This window comes from Silene latifolia, chromosome Y (genome assembly GCF_048544455.1).
Source record: "Silene latifolia isolate original U9 population chromosome Y, ASM4854445v1, whole genome shotgun sequence".
NCBI lineage: Eukaryota > Viridiplantae > Streptophyta > Magnoliopsida > Caryophyllales > Caryophyllaceae > Silene > Silene latifolia.
Genome location: NC_133538.1, coordinates 336731657 through 336743628, shown reverse-complemented (window position 1 = coordinate 336743628; position 11972 = coordinate 336731657). Strand labels below are relative to the sequence as shown.

The following is an 11972-nucleotide window of genomic DNA, read 5'->3' as shown; positions in this document are numbered from 1 at the left end:
ACTTGTAAAATACGACCTTTGTGAATACAGATTTTGCAAATTGTTTTACATTGAGTGGGAGAAATTTTAGGATATGAGAATCGGTTATCGCACATACACTTGTGAGGACAAGTGGGAGTTTGTTGGAGCTTGTGTTCTCCACAAATTAGTGTGATAACATTTGTAAATCTCTTACAGGTTTCCAAGGGTATACTTCGCATTTTAATTAGTTGATATAACGATTACCTAATAACGGTTAGCTTGCTAGAAAGTTTGACGTTATTATCATACAGATGGAGGTGATCAACTGGTCCCTAAAGGTCACACCTATAGGATGTGTTTGAGAAATGTGGTTATAGAAATATAACCACATTGATGACTTATATGACTAAACAGTTAGTCAATGTGTTGATGAGACAATTATTTAATGAAGATTAAATAACATTAGTTGAGACGAATTAACTGTCAATTCGTAAATTGAATATAATAAGTTATATTTAATTAAATGTATGTAATGTTAGCTTAGAAGAATTAATCTGTTAATTCGTAATTAAATTTAATCGGTTATATTTAATATCAACAAGATGAATGTGTCATAGTGGTAATAGTGAGGGTACTCAAACCAAGAGGTCATGGGTTCGATCCTCACTAGATGACAATTTACACATTTTATACATTTTTGGAATAACCGAAAAAAAAAGAAATTAACTCTCCTAATTTCGGTAAATGTGCCGAGAATATTAGGAAGAAAAATTCTATCCTAATCTCCTTCTCATACACGGTTAAAGGGGACGGGGAGTGAATTTTTCTTAACCTAATTTTTCTCACTCATTCTCTTGCCTCTCATCTCTACGAAAAACACAAAAAAAACCTAAAAATTATTTAGTTAATTTTTGGATCGATTCTAGCATAATCAAAGGGCATTTCTCATATCGTCTTGGGTGCAACTGATAGGCGAATATCTACTTTGATATTGTTCTTAGGCCGTATTTTCTAGGACCGAAGGTTATTTCTTAATCCTTTACAATTTTGTTTATGCAATTTAATTTTATGACTAGTTTCATCATTATAATTCGTTATAGTCCTTAAAATTAAAGGGATGCATACAGATAAATCCCACACATTTTTGATCGCGGCCGAATCCTTTTGGTAAACCTCATAGGTTTGCCTAGCGGCGGGGGTGGACCTAGCATTAGGTTTAGAGGGAGATGCCTCGGTAAGGTAACGAAGCTTGTCGTCACCTTGCGCGGCCAAGCAAAGTTGCGCGTCCCAATCGGCGAAATTAGACCCATTCTTTTCTAACTTACATCGATCCATGAAGGATCGGAGCCAAGACACATTGGTAAGCTTGGTGGAACTAGTGGATGCGGACGTGATTGGAGTTGCCATTGTGCTTGATAAAACAAATTTGACTAGAAAATAAAAAATGAAGGAATTAATTATCATCTATCGTTTTAATAATACTCATAAACTTAACTACAAGTATTGCATTTATATAGTGACCTCCACCCAACTATATAAATGATTCCGAGATCCAAATTCATATTAATACGGTCACGGTGAGCCGATTCATCCCTTATCAATATAACTCGGTGGATTAACTCTTTAATCGATTCTACTTTTAGAACTCTCGGTCGATAAAATTCCCTCTAATTATCATCTTTAGCTCGGAACACATGCGACTACGGTCACGAATACTTCCGTTGAGCTCAATCCAAATATCGATGAAATAACTTTTTACTACCCCACTTCGCCAACGTAACAAGGTTTGTATTACGGTGAAGCCGGATTAACTCCCTTATGAAATTGGTACTTCATGGGTTTCTACTATTTGGTAAGGCTATATCTCAGTTATTATATGTGAGAGGTCTTGTCAATTTATTATCTATCACGTTTTAAGTGAACTAAAGCGGTGAACTACGATAATTATAATTGACACGGTCGATAACTGGATATGATATGCATGTGTTGTTATGGCGATTTGGCAATGCATGTAACATATTAAAAGAAATGCAAAACAATAAATAAAATTCCTAGTATGGCCTTCCTAAAATAGAAAATCAAATAATCTATTACATATTCGGAAACCAACTCCTTTGGTCCCTTGAATCTTCAAGTGACACGTCTCCCAAGACACCGTCTTTGTCGGATCACCTTTCCGAATGACACCGTCTTTGAAGATACTCCATAATTACAAATAATAATAAAAATACAAAGCTATTCCTATTATACATTTGTAAAATGGAAAAACTAATAAAATAAAAATAAAAGTGATACGAGATCTCATTAAATTACAACCGAATCAATATTCCCTTTCATTACGGGTAATATCGATTAAACTAAGGCCATACTAAGATAAAATTACATAATTCAAAATTATATATAAATAAAAAACATTTAACAATTGAAATATGCAGCATTATAATATGTACCTATCATGCCAAATAATGTGCCAAATCGCCCTATTTAACTTATGTCGTACATATAACCCGGTTTTATGGAAATGCGTGATAATAACCTTTTAAAATCACGAATTAACACTTAATCACATCTAAGTTCAAGTTAATTATCCTAACACCTTTTAGGATTCAAAAATTAGTCATCACATAATTTTTGACAATAATTCAACTTGATTTAATTTTATGCACATTTTTTACCTCAAAATTATATTATATATGAAATAAATCCAAATTAAATTGTAAAAATTTCAAAATTTGAATTTTAAATTTTTGAACATTTTGTAATAATTCCATGACACTCATAATATCAAAAATCATGGTTAAAATTTTCGAATTAATTTTGAGAAAATATAGTTGCATTTTATCGGTTTTATCTCATAAAATATTTAAAGCACCCAAAAATTACTCCAATAATTTTTACAACCTTAGATCTGATTAGTGAGATATTAATGCAACTTAAAATAACTTTCTCAAGCCATGCAATACGTTTTAGCTAATTTTGCTAAAATAGTCACTATTTATGCCATTTTGTTACTCTAAAAATCCATAAATCATGCTAAAAGAGATCTTTTAATCTAGAAATTTACATACTCTCTGTAAAATATGCATGTGACATCATATTAAAAAATCGTGGCTTAATTCGAAATTTAACTATTTTTAACCATTTTACCTCTTTTAATCCATTTTTATCTCATAAAAATAATAAATCATGTAATATTAATCAAATTAACTCAACTTTTTACACACAACTTGTAACATATGCATGTGAGGTCATATAAAATTTTCAAGGTCAGAAACTTAGTTAAACTATTTTTAGTATTTTAATTCCCATTTTAGTCATAAAAATGTAATAAAATGACCAAAAATCATTAAAATGAGCAATAAATTTCCATAAATCATAAAAAAAACCTAAAAACATTTTAGGACCAGAATATATAACATGCATGGTGATTTCGTGGCTTATACTTATAAATCACAAAATTTTAGTTTTATATGTTAACATTTTAACTCGGAAAAACAATAACCGATTATGCAGGCAACATCCTTATGCTATGATACCACTTGTTAGGTTCATATACCTATTATTAGACTCCTATAATAGTGAACTAATTAACTTGTTAATTATATGTTCTTTAGATCTAGTGCATGCATAACAAAATGAAAGATTTATAAGAAAAACAATGTCCCTTACATTGCTATATGGTTCGAAATATAGGGCACAAGTAAGGTCACCTTCCTTCACTTGTTCTTGAGCTTAAAAGGATGGATGATATTCCAAGATCCCAAGTATAGAAATCCTCCTTAGATTGCACCAAAGACTTACCCTTAAACTAGTATACTAATTAACTAGACTATTATACTAGTATCCTTAAAATGATTCTAATATTATTATTATTACTACACTAGTAATGTTGTTTTGATATTAGAATGGATGAACAATTTGTTGTAAATCTCACAAAACTTGTTGGAGAAAACTAGAGAGAAGGAGGAAAGTTTTTGCATGAGATGTGAATGAATGAGTAAGTAGTCAAAATGAGAACAATATTCTTATATAGAGAAGGAGGGGAAACCGGTGGGGGTCAAGGGGAAGGTGCCAAAATTGGCATCTTGCTTTTTCCTTTTGGTCTTCTCAAAATATTAGGTGTGTAAGCTAGTATGCACTAGCTATGATGATGTTTAATTTATCCCATAAAATAATGTCATCCTCACACCCATAATACTCCCTCCATTCGGTCCATATTGCATAAAATGGACTACCATTTTATTTTGTCAATTTGTCAATTGTCACACAATATGTCACATGTAGTATGTTACATGTTATTAATTAATTTAATGCATATTTATCCCATAAATATCATTTTACAAATTAATTAAATTACATACAACAAATTGACTAATGATACTTGATCATATAAATAAAATGGGTCATATAATTATAATTCACAACATCTTGTAATTATAATTAACCATTCATTCTAATCTCTATTGTTTCTCAAACAATAAGCAATTTTAGTAAGAAAGCATTTTTATTACTAAAATAAATCTTATTTAATCCCATTACAATAAGATATCAATATTCTTTCTCACAAGTGAATTGTTCACTTTTAAGGAATTGATTACCTTGTATCGTCATACAATTAATCAATTTATCTATTAAGGGAATTGTCCTTTAGGTGTGACCTTAAGGGATCAACTGACCACCACCGTCACACGACAGTAATGTCAAACTCTAGTCAGCCAATCATTACCGATTAATGACGATCAGTCGATTATATAATAAATCATCCCTCACGTATTCTTAATATGAGATTTAATAATGATATTAAATCATGTGATCGCACTATTGTCGAGGACACATTTCCCAACAGAAAGAAATAAAGATTGGGTTGTCACTAAACTCAGAAGAACGAGCAAGTTTGATTAAGGTACTCACGGAATATCACGACGTATTTGCCTGGTCTTATAAAGATATACCCGGCATAGACAGAGAAATTGCTGAACATACTATCCCACTGTATCCTGCTGCAAAACCCATAAAACAAAGACTTAGAAGGATGAAATCAGAATGGGCATTAAAAATAAAAGAGGAAATACAAAAGCAATTAGATGCAGGTTTTATAAGAGTAGCTAACTAGCCGGAGTGGGTGGCAAACGTTGTTCCAGTACCCAAAAAAGATGGAAGGGTAAGAATGTATGTTGACTATAGGGACCTTAATAAAACAAGTCCAAAAGACAATTTTCCACTACCCCATATTGACATTTTAGTGGATAACACGGCTGGTCACGCTCTACTTTCTTTTATGGATGGTTATGCGGGGTATAATCAAATTAAAATGGCCGAGGAAGATATGGAGAAAACTACATTCCTCACTGAATGGGGAACATATTGTTATACGGTTATGCCATTTGGACTTAAAAATGCGGGAGCCACTTACCAAAGGACCGCCACAACACTATTGCATGATATGATGCACAAAGAGGTCGAGGTCTATGTAGATGATATGATAGTAAAGTCATTGGATAGAGAAGGTCATACGACCGCATTACAAAAATTCTTTAATAGGCTCCAAAAATATAATGTTCAACTCAACCCGCAAAAATGTGCTTTCGGGGTTACCTCTGGGAAGCTTTTAGGATATGTTGTTAGTAATAGAGGCATTGAGGCTCATCCATCCAAGATCAAGGCAATTAGAAATATGCCACCACCAAAAACAGAGAAGCAAGTTCGGGCATTTCTGGGGCAGTTACAATACATTAGTCGTTTTATATCCAAGCTTACCATGGTGTGTGAACCAATTTTTAAGAAACTAAAGAAAGGGGCATCCCTTGAATGGGATGAACAATGTCAGCAAGCATTTGAAAAAGTAAAAAAATAATTAGAAAACCCACCAAATCTGGTCCCCCCAAGACCTGGACTACCACTTCTTTTATACTTGACAGTAACAGAGACATCAATGGGTGCAATGTTAGCACAAGTTCAGGATGGTCAAGAAAAAGCAATTTACTACCTGAGCAAAAAATTCCTGGAATACGAAACCAATTATTCTCCAATCGAGAAATCCTGTCTAGCATTAGTGTGGGCCACTAAGAAGTTAAGGCACTACATGTTGACCCACACAATTCATGTCATATCACGAATGAACCCTCTTAAATATCTCTTTGAAAAGCCAGTTCTTAGTGGCAGAATAGTAAGATGGACAATGATGCTCGCTGAATTTGATCTTACATTCATGGCTCTTAAATCCATCAAGGGAAAGGCAATTTCAGACTACCTAGCTGACTTTCCCGTCTCAGAAGACAAACCGGAAGCATACAACTTCCCTGACGAGGAAATATTTGTTACCGATGACGACTATTGGCAGTTATTTTTCGATGGCGCATCCAATCAAAAAGGATATGGCATAGGTGTACTGTTGATTTCACCAGTCACGTTAGATTTTAGCGTCACAAATAATGAAGCAGAATATGAAGCGTGTATATTAGGACTTCGAGCGGCAACAACCTTGGGGATTAAAAACTTGAGAGTATACGGAGATTCGTCACTCATTAAAATCAGATTTTGGGAAAATGGAAAGTCAAAAGTGAGGGCCTGGCACTTTACCAAGCGTACCTCGAAACCATTCTCAAGCATTTTGACGATCAGAAGTTCATTTATTTATCCCGAGATGAAAACCAATTTGCAGATGCTCTAGCTAAATTGGCATCGATGATCAATATTCCACATGAATTAGAAAATATTCCATTATGCATTGAAAGAAGAGAGGAACTAGCATATTGTATGGCCCTTGATAATACAGTAGCTGGTGATGATGCACCATGGTTCAAAGATGTATTGAACTACCATTTAGGAAGAGGCTTTCCGCCAGATTCTGATGTAAGGACGCAGCGCGCTATCAAAAGGTTTGCAGCACAATTTATTCTTAGTCAAGGAAAGTTATACAAGAAGTCTCAGCAAGGGGTATTACTTTTATGCGTGGGTGAAAAGGAAGCTCAAAGAATTATGGAAGAAGTGCATAATGGTACTTGCGGCCCGCACATGAACGGTCGAATGTTAGCAAAAAAGATAATGCGGATAGGATATTTTTGGTCGACACAAGAACATGATTGTACTCAGTATGTTAAGAAGTGTCATAAATGCCAGATTTATGCCAATGCACAGCATATACCACCTTCATTGCTGTACAATTTGGCACCACCTTGGCCATTTTCAATATGGGGCATAGATATAATTGGCAAAATCACTCCCAAAGGAACCGGAAGACATGAATTTATATTAGTAGCAATCGACTACTTTACTAAGTAGGTTAAGGCAGCGTCTTATGCTACACTGACTTCTAAACACGTTGCAAAGTTCATCACTGAAAATATAATTTGTAGGTATGGTGTCCCTCATGAGTTGATTAGTGATCATGGTTCCCATTTTAAGAAAGATATGGCTGCCTTACTAACGCATTACAAGATCCATCAGCGTAAGTCGTCTACGTATAGACCACAAATGAATGGGGCAGTGGAAGCGGCGAATAAAATTGTGAAAACTATAATTGAAAAGATGACAGAAAAGTATCATGATTGGCCTGCAAAGTTGCCTTTCGCCTTATGGGGATATCGTACGTCTGTTAGAACACCAACCGGTGCAACATCATATTCACTAGTCTACGGGATAGAGGCAGTACTTCCTATAGAACTCGAAATTCCCTCCCTTAGAATCGCATTAGAAAGCCAAATACCAGAAGTCGATTGGGTGCAAGCTCGATATGAAGAATTATTATTAATAGATGAGAAAAGACTAGCAGCTCTTAACCAAGTTCAGCTATACCAAAGAAGAATTTCTCGTTCTTTTAATAAAAAAGTCAGGGCAAGGAACTTAAAAGATGGTGATTTAGTTCTTAAAGAAATAAGGGCACCTGTCAGAGACCAGAGAGGCAAGTTCACACCAAACTGGGCCGGTCCATACATAATTAAAAAGATCTTAAGAGGAGCAGCAGTGCAATTAACAGATATTGAAGGGGTTGAGTTTAGTCAATTAACCAATCTTGATCAGTTAAAGAAATATCATGTATAAAGGAAAAAAAAAATAGAAAAATGACCCACACCAGGTAAAATAAAAAAAAAAGGAAAAAAAAAGAAAAAGAAAAAGGAAAAAAAAAGTAGAAGGAAAAAAAGAGACCGAGAGGATGTAAAGAGCAGCGGCAGTAAAAGAAAACCAGAGAACAGACCCCTTTTAGGTCGAAAAAAAAAAGCGAAAAAAAAGAAAAAAAAGACAAAATAAAAGCAGCATAAAAAGTAGCAACAATCATAAAAAGAGAAGGAAAATAAACAAAGGAGGCAATAATTCGGAAATGAGACCCCTCTCAGGTCTTTTAAAACAAAAAACGAGGAAACAAAATAGAAAACAAACGTAAAGGAAACCCATAGCATGTTTTAATGGAAAATTCATAAGCACGCTATTAATATATGTCGCTCCCAATTAGGAGTTTTGAAAAAAAACTACCATAAAAGACGACAACTAATCTGAGGAAACTAATAATCGTCTCACTTATTCTATGTTTAGAACCCATCATTGCAATAAAGTAAGTCCTACTCTAATGTTTGAGAGTGTATAATTTCTCTTATTTCAACCCTAATAGCCTATAGCTACTGTTATTGAAGATTCCGCTTGTTACTCTTTCAGTTCGTTAGCTGCACTCCTCTTTCTAGGTTCATTCTGCTCATTCTGCTCATCCGGGTCATTCTGATCCTTCTTTCTTTTCCAAACCAGACTTCTACTTCCTCCACTTTTGTGTCCTCTGCTTGAGTCTTGAGTCTTAAGAGTCAGGTCAGGTCCTTCTCCCACCTCAATGGCATAAAATTGCAGCCCACGTTTCGCTTGGCGAGCTGATTCACGCTCCTCTACCGAGTGTGAAATCATCCAAGCCTTATAATGCTGGCTTATGTAGGTTGAGTCAGAATTTTTTTTCACAGTCCACGTCACACGCGCATTCCAATATTGGTACCAGTTACGTAAATAAGTGTGAGTCATTGGTGAAATTCCGGGAGAAATAGTGTCTAAGGAAGGAACTCGTTGTGTACGCCCAAATTATCGTAACAAGCAAGAAGGAAATATAAAAGAGGAATGAGTAAGCCCGGGTAGCCTATAATACGCCACAGAGGATCGTGGGGCAGTCATAGCATGGATACGCCACCATGGTATAGTCCAACGAATTGGGAATTCATTGCTCATCCAGTCCCTCCAAAAGCTAAGCGATCGCTCTCCTTTGATGACTCTTTGCCTTCCAGCGAAGTTATGGGGTCGATAAGACAAGGGATCAAGAGGTCGTTCAATTAGTCGCATGTGCTCTTGCAGCCACACCTAGGACAAGGATTAATTGAAACTATTTCAAGAAGACCCACAACAGGTCGAAAGAAAAAAAAATAAAAAAAAAAGAAAGAAGAAAAAGGAGGAGAACAGGTGTGTTGTGACACTAAAAAAAGAAATACCTGAAGTATCAGGGGGCTACCGCAAAACGCAGCCTCTGGATTACGTCGCAAGGTATCCAAACAATGAAGGGTTTCAGCTAAAACCAAGGCCATGGGGGAGCAGTCGTTGCGCATGTGTTTAACTACTTTAAGAAGACAACCATGACAAAAAATAGTAGAAGGACTTACGAAGAGAAAGTGGTTCAGTAGGAATAACACCAGTGCTCGTTTATTATAACGAGAATCAATAACAGTCCTAGGGTAGCTAGGGGAAGTAAAGTGCGCAATCAGACGACAGAGATTCACTCTACGACCATTTAGAAACTCGTCTAAACGACTGGTAATACCTAGATAGTCTCTGAAATCTTTTCTCAGCTCATCATCAAGGTTAGAAAGGGCAGGAGGAGACTGAACAGATAATCCTAAGATGACACTAAATTCTTCCGTCATGGGACAAATCTCACGATCGCCAAAGCGGAATACGTGAACTTCAGGATCCCAAAATAAGGTAGCAGCGCGTAAAAATTCCCAAGAGATCTTAACTTGTTTTAGTGATAGCAGCAAGGGTCCCAGCTGAACACGAATGACGTAGTCCTTTTCATCCTTCGTGAGGTTGTCAAGCCATAATTTTAGAGCGTTTTCAAAATTTTGAGACATTGTGAGTGAAGAGGAAATTTTGAGATGAAGAAGTTTAAAGAGAGAGTGCTATTTAAAGAAAAGAAAGCTGGGGGCTAATAGAAATCTTTATCCGTCTTCAATACGGAGTTACCAGATACCCATCCTTGTCAGGTGCGGAATAGGAATAGCTACTGAGATTTAAGAATTCTAGTAGAAGTCGATAAGCTGGACTTTCTAAGAAAAATCACGGCCAAAGGTTGGATTCCTGTCTGAATTCGAATACTCCGTCCCTATCCTAGATCATGCTCAATAGCACCGTCTTTCATTTTTATTTAACAGAACTAGCAATGGATATGTAACACAAATTTATCTAGTCTTTTCTTTTGAAAACAAATGCGTCACTAATTGTTTAGTGTGGCCTTCATTGTCGAAGGTGCATCAACATATATACTTAGCATTATAAGCATACATTAATTTACATCATGCATTATTATCAGCATAGAACATAAAAAATGTTTTGTTAAAATCATTAATATCAGGCATTATTCACATTAGTGTCACAATCATGCTATCAATTCAATCAAATTATCAAGCACACGACTCGATTAATCATTTGCGCTATCAGTTAGTCAAGCATACGACTTGATTCGCAAGACCAGTAAAATTATCAGTTCAATCATATTATCAAGCATATGGCTTGATCAGAGAAAACACGAAAAAAAGGCATGAATTTAATGTCAGTCAATAAAGCGACAGAATACATACAATCTGACAGAAAGACCGGTGGGGCTCCTTCATCAGTCATCCAGTCACCCATCGGGGGCTCAAATTGCGGCACACCTCCGATGATTTCCTTCTATAACAGGAGCCAGTTCAACGGAGCTCCGACACCGACCATCTTGTTGCCAATCAAGCGCTGGAATGATGGCCAAGGCGCAATCCACGCTGATCTCGTCCCAATCAGAATAGTACATTTCAGCAATCATTTAAAGAGTACAAATTAAAAGTCAATCGTCAAAAAAAAAGTGTTACTTACTTCGATGGTGCTCCGTCATCGTTCCTCTTATCGTCAATCTGGATTTGCCGCTGGTTTCATCCCATATAAGGATAGACTAATTAATTGGAGTTTTATCTAATGAATAACAATGGACGAAACTCGAAAAAGGGAGTTGACGACTATTTGGGAGCTTCACTGAGCAATAATGGATGAATGGATTAAAAAAAAATCGATTAAGAAAATCAAGTAAAGTGAAGGTTTGGGGGTGGAATTTGTTTGATTGTGAGATAACTCTGAAAGTTGTCCACCGAATTCTTACCCATCTTTTGACAAATCATGTTTAGAGTGTGGTTTTAAATGGGCTCTGGTAAAATAATATTGTACACTTTTCTATTTTTGTGATGTAGGCTTTTTGCAATCCAATCCCATTTCGTAAAATTACTTTACGATTTTCAAATCTATTTTGAAATAAAATTTTCAAATTAAACTTGGTCGGCAGGCCTGACATGCATTTTAAGTTCTTAAAACAAAGTTTTCTGAACTTGCGTTTTTGCGAAATAAAATTTTGCAATTTTCAAATCCTTTGGTCGGCAGGCCTTGACATGCATTTGAGTTCTTAAAATAAAATTTTCTGAACTTACCCTTTTGCAAAATAAAATTTTGCATCCCAGTTTGTAAAATAAAATTTTAAATTCTAATCCTTTTTCAAATAAAATTTGAAATTTCTTTGGTAGGCGGGCCCTGACACGCATCTAAGTTTGTAAAATAAAATTTTATGATCTTACCCATCCTTTTTTTCAAAATAAAATTTTAAATCCTTTGGTCGGCAGGCCCTGACATGTATTTGAGTTCTTAAAATAAAATTTTTTGAACTTAGCCTTTTGCGAAATAAAATTTTAAAAATCCTAGTTTTTAAAATCAAATTTTACATTCTAATCCCTTTTTAAAATTTTTTTTTGAAT

General features: G+C 35.2%; 1 protein-coding gene across 1 annotated transcript; it reads right to left on the bottom strand.

Annotated features, from left to right (window-relative positions):
• Nucleotides 1-8175: 8175 nt before the first annotated feature.
• Nucleotides 8176-10792, bottom strand: LOC141626221 (uncharacterized). The gene is made up of 2 exons (XM_074440154.1): nucleotides 9417-10792; nucleotides 8176-9288 (listed from the first exon to the last, which is right to left on the bottom strand). Exons 1-2 carry the CDS (start codon nucleotides 10050-10052, stop codon nucleotides 9016-9018), a joined length of 909 nt encoding a protein of 302 aa, XP_074296255.1. The 5' UTR covers nucleotides 10053-10792; the 3' UTR covers nucleotides 8176-9015.
• Nucleotides 10793-11972: the final 1180 nt, after the last annotated feature.